At 42.3% G+C, this 14,798-nt stretch overlaps 1 protein-coding gene across 2 annotated transcripts; it reads right to left on the bottom strand.

The window, feature by feature from the left end:
* Positions 1 to 3,977: 3,977 nt before the first annotated feature.
* On the bottom strand, positions 3,978 to 14,224 carry LOC104933561 (DENN domain-containing protein 2A). Of its 2 annotated transcripts, none has more exons than XM_027272499.1 (20): positions 14,126 to 14,224; positions 11,977 to 12,042; positions 9,743 to 10,858; positions 9,450 to 9,541; positions 9,173 to 9,267; positions 8,867 to 9,076; positions 8,648 to 8,741; positions 8,483 to 8,533; positions 8,194 to 8,396; positions 7,689 to 7,798; positions 7,328 to 7,397; positions 6,802 to 6,879; positions 6,574 to 6,714; positions 6,343 to 6,491; positions 5,572 to 5,749; positions 5,445 to 5,486; positions 5,217 to 5,325; positions 4,835 to 5,104; positions 4,667 to 4,753; positions 3,978 to 4,574 (listed from the first exon to the last, which is right to left on the bottom strand). In XM_027272499.1, exons 2-20 carry the CDS (start codon positions 12,027 to 12,029, stop codon positions 4,543 to 4,545), a joined length of 3,180 nt encoding a protein of 1,059 aa, XP_027128300.1. In that variant the 5' UTR covers positions 12,030 to 12,042; positions 14,126 to 14,224; the 3' UTR covers positions 3,978 to 4,542. The 2 variants fall into 2 exon arrangements, with proteins under 2 accessions (XP_027128300.1, XP_010747358.3); XM_010749056.3 differs by lacking the exon at positions 14,126 to 14,224 and adding an exon at positions 12,854 to 13,168.
* Positions 14,225 to 14,798: the final 574 nt, after the last annotated feature.

Here is a 14,798-nt window from a genome sequence, read left to right as displayed (position 1 = left end):
ACATATTAAGAACACACACAAAGTTACTCAGGTCCACACACACACACACATACAAACCACATGAAGAGAGATGAGTCTACGTACTGACACTTGCAGACCGGACCACCCTGCAACTGTTCTGACAAAGAATCCCCCGCCGACCGGTCTACATGTGCATGAGTGTGTGTCTGAGTGTGTGTGTGTGTGTGTGTGTCCACTCCTCAGGCTCCAGACAGACTGCTCTCCATGTTAAACACAGACACAAAGTCAGACGATGTAAGGTGAGATAGGAAAATGTAAAAAATTAGGGGGTGTGACCCTTTAAGAAAGGTCCTTTGAGCTGAACGAGTGAGTGAGAGACAAAGCCGGAGAGAAAGGGAGAAGGATTTTAACCCTTGTCATCAGATGCCATGACTAATGGTGGTGTAATAGTGGTGTGGATAAACTTGGACACATACAGCAGACCACATGCGGACAGGCCTGACGGATGCACCCTCAAGCCTGGAAATCTATGTGTGTGGCCTGAGCTTCCCTACCCCCCCAACACCAAATCCCCATCCACCCTCTCTCTCCCCCCTTTTAGGAGCCTCTGTCACCCCTTTTCCTTTCTTTAAAAATATGAGATTAAAGAGTGAGAAACAGAGGCCACAAAAAAAGGGTCAAAATCACAACCCACAATGGTTTTGCTCTCCTCAAACTACCCTCACTGTTCACGTCCAGCACAACTCTGCCTTTTTTCCCCCTCCACTTCCTCCACCCTGTTTGCTTGCTCCTGGTCTGTGTCCATGGTTTTAAGGCTTTGCTGTAACATGGCTTAGCAGCAGGGAAATTGAAATCTACCACTGCTAATCCCTTTTTTTTCTCTCCTCTATACTTTGTATCACCTCACTTCTCCCCCTTGTCAAATTCACCTCTTCTTTCCTCTCCTGCCCTTCTCCACCGTTTTCTCCTCCTGTTGTTATGTCCTCCATATGCTTTGATGGCTCCTCCTCTGAAAAGGGGAAATGATTCAGGCCCCTGGCATGCATGGCAGGGCTGCAGCTGGACACTGCACCTGCAGCTCCGAAAAACAAGCTGTCGGGTGCATGTTCGGAGTTCGGATGTGTATGTGTGTGTGTAAGTATTTTTCTCATACATCAAACTCTCTGCTCTTTTTCGGCAGCCTTCCTCTCGATGTTTCCCGCCTTTTTTTTTCTTCTTTTTTTTTTTTATAACTTTCCTGCTGTTTTCTTCTTTGCTATTCCCACACTTGTGCTCTCACACTGGCAGCGTCAGGGAAATTAAAATCAACGTGAGATGTTTAGAGGAGCCGTGGACTCGATCATGGCCCCCTAGAGTTCCCAAGTTCCTACCAGACACTAAAAGACTCTATGGGAACCTGTAGGTACCATATTTGTGTTGTGATGACAAAATTACCCCAGGCACCCCAGCGTAATTTGTACAAAATTGCATATGGCACCTGGGAATCACAACCGCCCATGACCCCAAGCGTTTTTAGCTAATTCAATCTTGCCGGCAGCTTTTTTTTTTTTTTTTTTTTTTTTGAGGGTTATAAGAGAAGAGGTATAAAAATATCTGAAATAAAAAAAAAAAGGAAAATGACATTAGACTTTTCATTCTGATTGATGGCAAGTGCCGCTTAGTTGCCGCACCACCCCCTCCTGCCTCCATAAATTGCGCTATAAATCATGCAATTAGCAGAGGCAAGCCTCAGAGGGGTCCGAATGCAAGTTTGCAAGCCTTAAAATGAGGTCAATAAATCTCTGGAGAGACTTTATAATTGAATCGGTGGTTGGTTTTAATGGGCCGTGGTGTTTGTATGATTTTATTTCTGCTAAGAATAATAGGCATAACTACATTGCACTGCTGAGTCTTGCAGCAGGTTCTCACTTGCAGGTAGATGTTTTCAATTACCGGCGTAATGCGGTATCACGGTGTGGCATCTCTTAAAGGTGGAATCCAGTCAGGTAATAGGGACCTCTGAAAGGCACTTTGCAGGGAAGATTAGTGTTTCAACAAGCTATTGTTGTTTCGAAGTAGCAGATAAGAGCTCTCGCTCTCCTTGACTGAAAACACATGACATTTGTGCTTGCAGGGGTGAGAGATATTCCACAGGGGAGTTTGCAGTGGAAATACACCAGCGCAGGATGTAAGGTTTGGGGGTCAACCCCCGCTGACTGGAATTAATTGAAAGCATGATTACCTCTGCGCTAATGAGCCAGTTGTCTTGAGCAGCAGCCAGGTGTTTAGCAGGAAATAGTATGTGACAATATAGGTTGGGTGTTACACACACACACACACAAAAACACATTTCAAAGAATCGGAGTGAGTGAACAAACATTTCAGCATTTGCCATCGGTGCTTGTCTTTCACCACATCCATTCATCTTCCTGAGACGCCTCCTGTCCCACAGCGCCGCAGCTGCCCCACCTTGGGATCCACATAGGAAGCTGTGGTATGATTTTTACTCTGTGACGGCTTCACTGAACATGTGTGTTATAGAGCGGTGTGTCTCAACCTCTATTCTCTGGTGTCAGACCACTGTCAGCACTGTCAGATCAGCTCAACTACATTGGAACCAACTGTCATGTCGGAAACGTGTGTTTGAAATGGACAATATTCAACAATATTGATTATATGAAGTGGATATTGTTTCAATATGTTTTCATTTCACTCAACTGTCAAGTTTGCATTCACCTACTACTGCGTACAGTGGCAGAAAGGCGACATTTCAACAATCTACTTTGAGCTATTTCAACTGTTTATCCGTTATTTGAGCTAACCACTTCATCATTACTTTTTATACCATTAATCAAACAGTTTTAGCTAACGCATATTTCAGTTGTTTTCTTCATTGCTAACTATAACCATTTATCCGTTACTTTTAGCTATCTGTTTAATCAATACTTTAAACCAGCTATTGCAACTCTTTATCCATTGTTTAGTTAGTTAGTTAGTTAAACTATCAATTTAACAATTGTCCAATACTTTTAGCTAACTACTTCATCCATTACTTTTAAATCTCTTAGCCAGTTAGTTCTAGCTAACGCATAATAAATTGTTTATCCTTGGCTAATTCATTACTTTTAAAAATCTGTACCGTTTAACAACTAGTTTCTGCTACTGCATATTTCAGTTGTCTGGCTAACTATAACTATTTATCCATTACTTTTAACTATCTAACTGTTTATGTGTTTGATTTATACTTTTCTATTTATACATAACTGTTAGCTGTTTGATAAAGATTGCATTTTTTTTTTTTTACCAATTACTCCACAATAAAAGTAATAATAAAAACTACTTATGGTTTTAGAGTAAAATGTGCATGTGTGCATCAGCCTGTATCTGTATTTATACTCTGTACTCTGTAGTCTGTGCATCTGTGTATATGCATCAACAGCTGTGTCAGCAGGTGTGCGTATTTGTGTGTGTGTGAACTTGCCACTAACAAGGTGACAGGTTAGGTGCTGTGTGATGCCCTGGAGGCCCATGGGCTTGCTCAGCATGCATAAACTGAGCACACTAGTTCTCAGACAATACTCTACTATGCTCTGCTCTGCACCTGTGTTATATTTTCATGCTGACAAAGATGTGCTTTCCTCTTCGTGGGCTAAAGATCTGCTTTGTTTCCATGACTCAGAGACTAAAATAGTAAAGCTGCCACCAACTCTGAACCGAGGCTCTTTGTAGTAAAAAAACCAAATAACTTCGAACACACAAACACAGCAGTGAATGGTTAGCAAATGGGTGGTATGTGGATTACTCACTGTGCAAAACTGGCACACAAATGCTGAGTAAACACAATTCACTTGGCTTTGATATTCCTATCAGGATTTTCCAATGTGTAACAAAGCATTATCATCGCATACAATATGTTTTTACCATAATCTCATCATTCATAATCTGCAAACTGGAGGTTGGTGGGGAAATAGATTTGCAAAGTTAAGAGCCACATTTTAAAATGTGACAACATCAAGACCCGCCGCTTCAAAACAAGCCAACAGAGAATGTTTATTTACTTGTCAAAGAGTCAAACATTTGTGATGTTATCACTGTTATGACTAAAACAGAATTGAAGCATTGAAGCAAGAGCAGCAAAGCAGGTCTGTCATTTCTGGTCATTCACTATCAGTGTCAAGATCATGTAACCAGAGAAAATATACTACTGCCCCCTAGTGGTTTCAGAAGATACTATGACTGAACTTTCAGTGCATACGAAGGGTGACCATCAAACTGTGGAGAATGTCTTCCTGTCAGCCATATGTAGCTTACAGAGACCAATATTTCTATACACTGTGTTGTTTGTTCTTATGAATGTTGACACCTGAAGAATTCAAGAGGTTTCTGGTTAGCCCGTTTTTTTGTGAGTCTACAGTTCCTTTGGTGGAAAAAAAAATTGTGATTCCCAACAGCCATCCAATCATGAGTCCTCGAGTGAAAACCCTCAGTTTCAACACTGATACAGATGAGGATGGCGTGGACGAGTGTCAAATAATTATTTCTTTTGTCAAATTTCAGTCTTTCTGTGCTTCTTTTGTCTCCTTCTGTGCAATTACAGTGTCATTACTTCTTGGAAAGAAACTTCATTTTGTTCCCTGGAGGAGAGGAAAAGAAAAAAAAAGAAGAGTGGTTTAAGGTGAGATTTTTTCACTATAGCAAAGAAACTCTGGCAAAGAAACAACCTTACCCAAGCCTTTGAGAAACCTGTTAACCCTCCGGTGTTCATTCTCATGGATGGAGTCTAGATACTCCTGCACCCTCATTTCAAACAGTCCTGAGGAAAGAGAAAGAGTCATGAATGACTGTAACGCCTCTCAACAGATGAACCTCCTCGTTTTTAACCACAGCCTTTTACCTCTCAGAGCCTGCCTGTGGAGCTCTCTCTCCTGGATGAACCAGCCAAACATCTGGGTCTCCATGAAGACCTCCAGGAAGCGGCGCACAGTCTTAGACGGGATCGCTTTACGAAAACCCTCGCGCTGGAAGGAGCAGGGCACCGGGGATGAGGAAGAGGATGAGTAGCCGTCTTCCCGTTCTCCGATGATGAAGAGTTGGTAGTGGCCTACAAGCTCCACGAAGAAACGAACAAAGGCCTCGGACACAACGGTGCTGAGGTGACCAGAGTCTGAAGAAAAGAGGATAAACTTTTGTGACATACATACAAAAACACAACCACATGGTGCTGCTGAACTTTCTCCAGTTGCAAAATTTCAGTTTCAGTCCTTGTTATGTCTCACCACTGGGTGTGTCTCCTCCTCTCTCATTAGCGAGCTCTCGTCTCCTCTCCAGAACATTCTCCAGAGCTGATTGGAGCTTAGGCGGCAGGATGGAGTCCTCATCGTCCAACTGCAGACGACAAAACAGGATAGAAAATCCATTTATACGTTTGTCAATGATGAAATCATGTGTTAAAAAACCACGGAGAGCCATAAAAAGACACAAACATGACTCAACACATGGCCTACCTGTCTGAGAAATCGACTGTTTCCAAGATCCACCACCAGAACCTGGGCACAGAAAACATACATTTGCACTAATGATGTGATAAATCTGTAAATCTGCAGATTTTGCCACATAATTCGACTCTCTGACCTCCTCCAGGGGCAGCTCTGTGAGCTGAGGCAGAGAACTGGACAGCAGGCCAACGATAAATGGGGTTGGAGTGCAGACGATGTCGAGCATGGCCGAGGGCAGCACGGGGATGTAAGTGTGCTGCCATACAAAGGGGTAAAGCAGGGCCACAACAGCATGGCAGCACTGGGATAGAGTACTGCAAGGAGAGATACAGGAGCAATATTAGTTTTGAGAAGGCCAGAGAAAGACACACAAAGTGAGTAACCTCCTCATTCTCACCACATGAGGGCGCTGTGCTCTAAAATACCTTCTAATCATTGTGACTATACCCAAAAGTCAGAACATTTCCCAGAGTGGAAGGCAAAACCACATACTTTCTTTCATTTACGTCACTCAAACTTTGAATTCCAGTCATCTGCTAGTGTGACCGCTCTTTCTGACTCCCACTGGCTCTCTCCTGCAGAACAAACAAACTAGCCCCAGCACAAAACAACTCAACAGGCTGGCCTCAAAATAACTCTCTGGTATGTTCCCTGAATAAAAACTGGGGCTGCCTTAAATTTATTTAAAACTGTGGGTCGGGACCACCCGCAGTTCTTATAACTTCATAATGAAAACATCTCATTCTTGTACCTAATATCTGCCGACTGCATAATTACACAAACAATGGAGGAAGGATGTTCAGCGCAACCTCATATTTTAAGAGTCATTATATGAGCTGTCACACAGAGGGGAGCTACAGTATGTTGTGGAAGCCTGCAGGATACATGGCTTCACTAAGGGGCGGACCTGAGTTTGTCAGCGGTGAAGATGACCCGTCGCTCCAGCAGCAGAGAGCCGAACACCCGGAGGAGAAGCCGCAGACTCAGACAGGAGAACAGGCACTCAAAGTCCACATGCTCCAGACGTGAGTCAGAGGGCCGACAAAGCTCCATCACCTGAGGATAGGACGGATAAAATAGTCTACAAAGTTATATAACACCATAATTAAATTTACATGAATTAAACTGTGTCGCTCACCTCAGTGCCTGAGCCAGGGAGGAACGTCTTAATGGTGATTGTTCTGCCTGGAGCTGGAAACTGAGCTTCCATGATGGCCCTCATAAAAGGTTGCACAAGGGCTGGAGACAAAGCTCTCCGCCTCTCTACCTCATCCAGCACCTAAAGCACACACAAATACACTCACCTTATAGATTTGCTTAATTACCTTTATGATAATTATAGGACTGTAGGTGAGCAGCGGTTTACCTTGGAGAACAGGTTGAAACAGCCAAGGTGACTAACAATACAGTACACCTCTGGTAGACGTTTACCTTTTCCACTGGGCTGAAAACAAAAGATAAAGGTTTATTTGCTGCTGCTGTTGACTGAAATACAGTTTAACAGCTATTTAAAGTTTAAGTATGTCAGAAAATATTGCTGTACTCCAAAAAAAAACAACATTTTTGCATATTTTTCCCTTGACAAGACATATAATTCTTCACTCACATATATACTTCTGGACATATAATAGAAAAAGAATGAAAAACACATTAATACACCCTTCAACAGTACTAAAACACTGTGGAAATACACAGACAGAAACGTATGTGAAAGCACACACATACACACTTTCCCAGTCTCACACACTTCCTCCCAGACTCAGAGATCTTCTGTTTTCCCACAGGCACGTCGACTATTTTGGCACGCTTATTTACTCAGCCGTCATCGTGGTATTTAGCCACTTCCTGTTCGGTAGCAGCACACTTATTTATTCTGCTCATTTGCTATTTACCAGTAAACGCCGGCAGTATCCAAACCTCCTGCTCCCATCCTCTCCAGTCAAAACAAAAGCGAACATCTCACTATGAGGGAAGACCCACAAGAAACACACAAATAAACATGTGATAAGCATATTTTGATTGTACATATGAAACATACAAATACATACAAACTGTAACTGTAACTTTAAATGGACTGTATCTTTACATCATCAGTCCACATCAGCCGTCATGTGTATCAGGGGCTAAACAGCAGGTTTTCTTCTTCATTGAGTTGCTATGGGAACAAATGGTTCTGTGGAGAGTATTTAAAACTATGCTGGCCATTATATTAAGTGTAATTTATGTGATTTAAGTTAACTTCGACGCTCTCACCTTGGGTAGGTCTCCACCGGCTCCCAGTCTTTTGCATCAGGGAAGCAGAACTGTGGAATAATCCTCAGCTGATCCTCTGTCTCCCTCATGAACTTGAAGCTCCTCTCCAGCTGCAAAAGCAGTGACGCAACAGGACTAAATTTTTGCTACTTTGTCTGTCTTTAAAGATTTAGTCCTAAAAAGTTAAACGGGTACTTCAGGGATTTAGTGTTGCCCTTCCATAAAGTTTGTAGACTCACATAAGACACTCAAAATGAATGCAGCACAGGCTGAGATATCCTGACTTTCTCAAGCCCAAGTTGGGATATATACCGTTTATGGGTTCCTTCTTGACTTTAGGAAACTCCTTCTGGAGCTACAGAAGAGTTATACAACTGTATTCACAGGCTGAACAGTACTCTACATGAGTTTATTAAACTTAAGGTGTAAAATCGATGGATTCACCCTTTAAAACAAAATTACCACATAAAAAAAGCAAAGTGTCAAGCACTTTTCTGCTCCAGACCTTTGGGGGGAACTGCTGCGTGACCTCCGGCACATAGTGGGCACCAGCCTTCGACTTCTGCAGTGACACAACTAGAAAATATTCAAAGAGTTGACGCTGGTGGAGCTCCTGTTCCAGAGAGCTGTTGGCACCGTTGTAGTGGCCTTGAGACTTTCCTGGCTGGCTCAGTATGGACTGGACTGACACAAGACGCTGACGATGTGCTGGAACAGAGGAAGGTAATTGATACAAGTTATAAATTGAAGATGTCAAGAGATGTAAAAGCTTATAGACATTAAGAGTTGTCTACCTTTTGCTCTTTCTTCAACTTCACTCTCAGAGTCGCTGTTCTCATCTGTCACTGCAAACAAGAGTCATCTTCAGCCAAAACTCCACATTTACATTATCTGCATAAAAAATAACTAAGAATAAAGTTTCATTTCTTTGATTTCTTCCATCATTTTAACATCATTACCTCTCCCTGAGCTTGTCTCAGCGTAATGATAGATCCTACGTAGGTGCTTCTTCCCGATCCGAGCCTCAAAGATGCTGTTGATTCTTAGTACAATCTGTGGTACAAAAGCTCTGACTCAGTGTGAAGAAACACTACAGCATGACATCTTTCGACTCTAGTTCGGGGATTCTGAATAGGAGAATACATATACAGCCCTAAGATATGAACTCAGACACACACCGTTGGTATCCTGCGGCAGGTGCGGCTGTAGGGATCCCCGGGCAGCCAGGATGTGTTTTCATGCCCAATGGGAGTGGAGGGAGGGCTGAGCTGGGGTGGAGATGAAACACCCCCGCTGCTGCTGCTGTGGGTCGACTGGTTACTTCTCCGCAGGTCCAGCAGTTTGAAGCTCTTGGCTGAGTTCTGCCTGAAGAAGCCAGGCCTCGACATCTATAGTCAGAAAAACCAATGAATGCATTTTCACAATCATTTAAATAAGAAGTGTTGTCACTGCAAAGTATTGTGCTTGGCTTGTACTGCTGGAACCTTGGTACTATCGGCGCCAGGAGAGGAGGGCAAAGACTGCTGGGAGCACTGACTCTCCAACTCTATGTCCTCATATGGGTTCTCCTTGGAAGAGTCTGCAGGGAGACCAAAGATGGCAACATTCAATGCACGTTCATAGGCAAAATTTAAAAGTCTCAGGGAATCTGAAAGCTATTCTGATATACAGTATTTCTGCATAATGTTGTTGCAGTTGAAGCAGTTTATATATAGACAGACAGACAGACAGATAGACAGACAGACAGTGTAGGTGACTGACCGAGGATGTCTTCATAGTGATGTTCTTGAGACAGTGAGTGAGAGAAGAGCGGGCTAGTTGACCCCGCGAGGTCTTCAAACTCAAAGGATTTCCTGTCATGGTGCAACAAAAGTGCAAATTAGTTCTTCTAAAGTTTAACTCAATAAATATGGTCCAAGATTTAACTATTATTATCTGCATATATTTTCCTTATTCTTCCAGGTAGTCTCACATTGGGTTTAGCTATTACTATAACCACAAAATACTGATTCCACTTTATGTTAGTTTAGCTCTGGCTACATTTTTCTCTATACCTATTGATGCTGTCTCTGACTCTCTCCCCCCGGGGTCTCCTGTAGACACCAGAGGGAGGTTTTGTGGAAGTTTTCGTGGAGATTAAAGGCAGCGGTGGAAGGTTCCTCTGTCCTCTACCCTGACTCTGACTCTTCCCAATGGAAGCGGTCTTTGGATGCTGGAAGGTTCGTTGAGGTTTGGGGACTGGGTTGATGGGGGGCGCCCCTGGCTCTGTGTACACATTTTCTTGTTGCTTCCCATCTCTGGTCCCAGAGGATTTCACTGCACCAGTTTGACCCATAACTTCAGATTCTTTCTTCTTCACCTCGACTTGTTTGTCCTTGCTCGGTGGGCTGAAGTAGTTTCCAAGCTCTGTGGGAGTTTTCCCGTGGTTCTCCCCCATTGCCTCCAGCTTTTTGAAAAGAGTAAATACAGCTCTCTTCTCCTGGCTGGTTTGTTCTGCGGCTCTTCTGTCATTGCTTTTCCTCAATGTCCCCACCTGCTGCTGCACTACCACCATAGGCGAAAAGGGTCTTGAATCCCCAAGCTTTTCTACATTCTCCTTCTCGTGATCTTGCTTTTCCTTGTGGACAACTCTACTGCAATCTTCTCCTTTTTGGTTCTCACTGGTCTTGCTGCTCTTGAGCATCCCTGTTTGCGGTTTTCCAGTTTCAGCAGGTGAACAAGGCCTTGAATCCCCATTCTCTTTCCCAAGATTTTCCTTTTCCTTCACGGCTACTCTCCTGCAACTCTCTGCACTCTGCTCATCAGTAGTTTTACTGTTGCCTTTTGTCAGGGAGTTTGTCCTTTTTATGCTGCCGCTGTGGCCCAAAGAACCTGAGGTGATGGGTGAGTGAGTGGGCTCCTTCCCCTCCCACAAAGAGATCTTGTCCTTGATGTTGCCTCTATTGGATCTGGGGAGCTTGTTGTCTACCAAGAGAGTGTTCTCATTGCTGTGAAGGTCAAAGGTCGGCCTCCTGTGAGCCATCATGGGTGATTCTGCCCTCTGGTTGCTCAGGTTGTCTATTGGGGCAAAGGGGAGTTTTTGTGCCCCCACTTTTCTTTGCCCAGCTTCCTTGTTTTCCACTGAAGCAATATGGAAACCAGTTATGTCACCACGGCAGCCCTTCTTCAGCCTAAACAAACAAAGGAAAAACATGTTTACAAAGTTAGTATAAAAGTTACAAATGAGTATAAGATCATGAATGTCAAATCTAATATTAGACAGAGTTTTGTATGACATCCAGCAATAATTCCCACCCAAGGCACTTAGCTTAAATAACAAAAATACTAAAACATCAACCAAACATAATGCTGATTTCAGTAAATGTATTGTCATAATAATCTGTACCTAATACTGGACAGTACACCTCCCAACCTGATAAGACAGTTAGCACCTGAACGCTTGGCTTGGCATATAAACACTTGCTTAAACAGTTATCTAAAAGGACTGTATAAACAATATAATTAAAGCTAGCTAAAAGTAATGTAAAAATGTTAAATGTACTGGATAAAAACCTTAAATTAGTTAGGTTAGCTCATTAACTGGCTAAAACTCCTGGATAAACAGTTAACATAATCACCTAAAGCTAATGGTTAAACAGAAATCATGGATGAATGGTTGAAATATTTAGCTTCTGTCACTGCAAGTGGAAGAAATATTGTAATAATATGTGATTTTATATAAGCAAACGTATAAAACAGCATCTACTTTAAAATCAACTGAAGCGTATACATTTGGTGATAGGTTTTTGAGCTTATCTGATAGGGCTATGGAGGTATGTCACAAAAAAACACATCTTTCTGTATGATAATTGCATCACTCATTATCTGAATTTAATCAGAAAAGGGCAATAATATGCTGACAAAAGGCTCTGAACTTCCCAGTACAGTGACTGACTGCCAGTTCGGGGACACTTAGTCTTTTTCTGGCGACAGTGGGAAAATTCAGCCTGAGAGTAAATGCCAGAGGACAACCCTATGACCGAGCATCTTCTTCTCATCAGCCTCGCTAAATAAACACATACTTGGAGCCGGGCCCATTTCATCAAACCGTTATGTTTTAATAAATAAACTGGAGGAAATGGGAAGCCTTGAGTTGAAAGACCTTTTCTGACTTTTCCTTAATGGATGCGATGAGTAAAGGGCAACTCAAAACATGTTACTTATTTCTCAAGCTCAGTGGGAATTTGAGAGGAAAATGTACATTTCCTATAGGGAAAGAGATGAGTAATGAACTTCTTCCCATACAAACCTGTTGATAGTGGAGTAGGTACAGTCAGTTGTCATTCTCTTAGTGGCTTCCATGATCACTGTACACCTGAGACACAGAGAGAGGAAATCATCTTTAGCATTTCTTAGCTCTGAGTTTTAAATATTCACATTTTTATTACATAAACTTGAAGAATTTATTTCACATTATTTGTCAAAATTAGATTAAGATCTTTGGTAAAACATTTTCTGCAGTATTCGAGGGCCAGCTGGGCAGACTCAAGGAAAAACATGACAGGCCGAGACTCTGTGCAACTCCCTCGAGCAGTCCATCACACAAACCAACATTTCAACAGTCATTAGGGAGCTCTTGCATGATTGAATCACTCTTCTCTGCCTTCTCTTTCCTTCAGGGTATTGTTGTACGCTCCTTGTACTGCTGCCTTCTCTTCACAGGAAACCAACCTTTGACCCGCACTGCGACTGAAACGCTCTGCTCTCCCTCCTCTTGACTCTCATACTTTCACATGTGAGGCCAATGTTTCAAAGTTCGGCGGCCTCTAAGATAGTGCATGGTAATTTCCCAGCTTTGAGGCTGGTGTCATCATTTGTTTAGTTGATACAGTCCAAGTGACAGTGTGCATGAGCAGAGGGACCAGATACAGCCCTTTAAAATCTAATCTATAGCTATTTAGCTGGAAAACAAGGCATTCAGATACATTACTGCGATAAAGCCATCCAGAGCTGCACAATTAATTAAAACGGGCATAAGCAGTTGCAGTTTTCATCATGCTGTTAGGAAATACAGATGTCCATCCCAAGTGACATGACAAAGCGGAAAAATGTCTCAAATGTTTGTGCGCTTGAGGCACACATCACATTTTGTATATTAAATATACAAAGTTAAATCGGTTTCTTACCTCCTTCTGCCGTACAGTATCCATGTATTCATAAGTGAATTGAGAGCATAATGCAACCGATGCTGCTATAACAGTATCCATTGGTATGACCTCCAAAGCACCGTGGTGCGGTGTGCTGTACATCCAGGTTGAACAATCTGAAATAAGGTTTTCTAACTGGATTGAAGCCTTGAAAGCGAGGCGTCAGATGTTTAACTGAATGGAGACATAAGAGTCTCACCTCAAACTTCTGTACACTCCACTTACTGTCTCTTCTCCAATCTCCAACTTTCATTCACTCTTACTCTGCCCACACACACCCTGGATATGACTTCCTCCCTCTCTCTCTCTTTCTCTCTCCCCCTCTCTCTCTCTCTTCATGCCTGTCTTTCTCCCTCACAGCTGACATTATAAGAAGGCAATAAAGAATGAATGACTCTTCAAAACAGACGCAAAATTAGAGGGAAATGGAGGGAAATTATTGACAGATGAGACGGACGTCATTGCCTTACATTGTTTCCCACCAAATCTGAAGCTTGTTGGAATTCACATCACAACTGCTCCTGAGCTACAGTTGGTCATGCAGCTGTAGCACGTCAGCCCGCCATCCATGCCCTACGGTGTATATTCACTTCCATACAGAAATAATTAAGAGGGTCCCATTGTGATTTGAAAAAATGCAAGAAGAAAAACAAAATGACGTGGGACTTCTAAAAGTGTTACATTCAAACGAAAACTACTCTTTTGATACAAAATAACTCACATGACCAAGAAGTAGTATTCTTAAATTATAGAAGTGCTGTTTTATAAATGAGCACAATGAAAGACTTGTCATAATGTTTGTTTTTAATGTTGTTTTCTATCTAATCCATTTCCAAGGTTGCAATAGTTGCCTATACAGTTGGAATAGAATATTTTTACCTCTTCTCATGAAATGATTGTGACAATGTGATTTATTCTTGATAGATAAAGTGTATCTGTTCAAAACTCAACACACATCACAGTGAACGTTAAACCACAATTAACCTGATGTGCATGAATAGGAATATAAAGAGGAATTATTCCAACTTTATGGGCAACAGTGATTTTTTTCTTATGTACAACTTCATTTTTGCATATATTTCTAATTTTTTGTTGTGTGTTGTGAATTTGAATCCTCAATCCACACTCATCCAACTACATTTCTAGTGCACTTCACTAAAAATATTACTTCAACAAAACAAACTATCAAATCCTTGAAATGATTTAACACATAAACTAAACAAACGAACTGCGCATTAGAAGAAGGCTTACCAGAATTTAGGAGTTGATCAGAGCTGGATCCTTGTTGAGTGTTGAACGAAAGTATTCTTGCCGGTGCAGATTTTAAACTATATAGAAACCCGCCTGCCAGCCAATGACAGGCAGGCTGCAGCTCGACAAGTGGCACGGTGTGACAGGTGTGACTGGAACAGCTGTCTATGTGGCGGGCCTCGAACAGCTGTCCATGTGGCCTGGCCTGTAGTTCCACTCCTGTCCTGCTGGTGGCAGCAGTGCGCCGCCGTGCTGTGGCGCGCGCCGGCGTCACACAGTAAACACAGATTGTTGTCACCTCAAAGAGCAGCGCGAGCTAGTGATGGGAATTCCGGCTCTTTTTAGTGAGCCGGATCATTTGGCTCAGCTCACCAAGAAGAGCCGGCTCTTCCGGCTCCCAAGTGGCTCTTCCTTTTTCCTTTTATAATTCAGGCAGATTAGTATTTGAACGCATATATCACTTGAATTTAAATAATTTGCTGTAGCCAACAAACATTTACAGCTGTAAAATCCCTTGTAACTCCCTGAAACCACCCAATGAATGCACTAACTTGCTTGAAGAACCACTCTGCTACACAAAGCAGATCGAAACGCCATAATAAAAACCTAAGCATAGAAATTTTTAAAAGGACAGCTATTGACATTTTATTTTTTAATATTTATATAAACACAC

This window comes from Larimichthys crocea, chromosome XX (assembly GCF_000972845.2).
Source record: "Larimichthys crocea isolate SSNF chromosome XX, L_crocea_2.0, whole genome shotgun sequence".
NCBI classification, from domain to species: domain Eukaryota; kingdom Metazoa; phylum Chordata; class Actinopteri; family Sciaenidae; genus Larimichthys; species Larimichthys crocea.
This window is presented reverse-complemented; position numbering and strand designations above follow the sequence as displayed.

What these genes read in the sequence shown, in the direction of transcription:
- LOC104933561 (XM_010749056.3), bottom strand. Translation starts at nt 12,885, where the DNA reads ATGAATACATGGATACTGTACGGCAGAAGGAG. An exon ending in TGAGACAAGCTCAGGGAGAG is followed by an intron (nt 8,534 to 8,647) that starts GTAATGATGTTA and finishes TCTTGTTTGCAG; the next exon opens with TGACAGATGAGAACAGCGAC. An exon ending in CAGAGCTGCCCCTGGAGGAG is followed by an intron (nt 5,487 to 5,571) that starts GTCAGAGAGTCG and finishes TTCTGTGCCCAG; the next exon opens with GTTCTGGTGGTGGATCTTGG.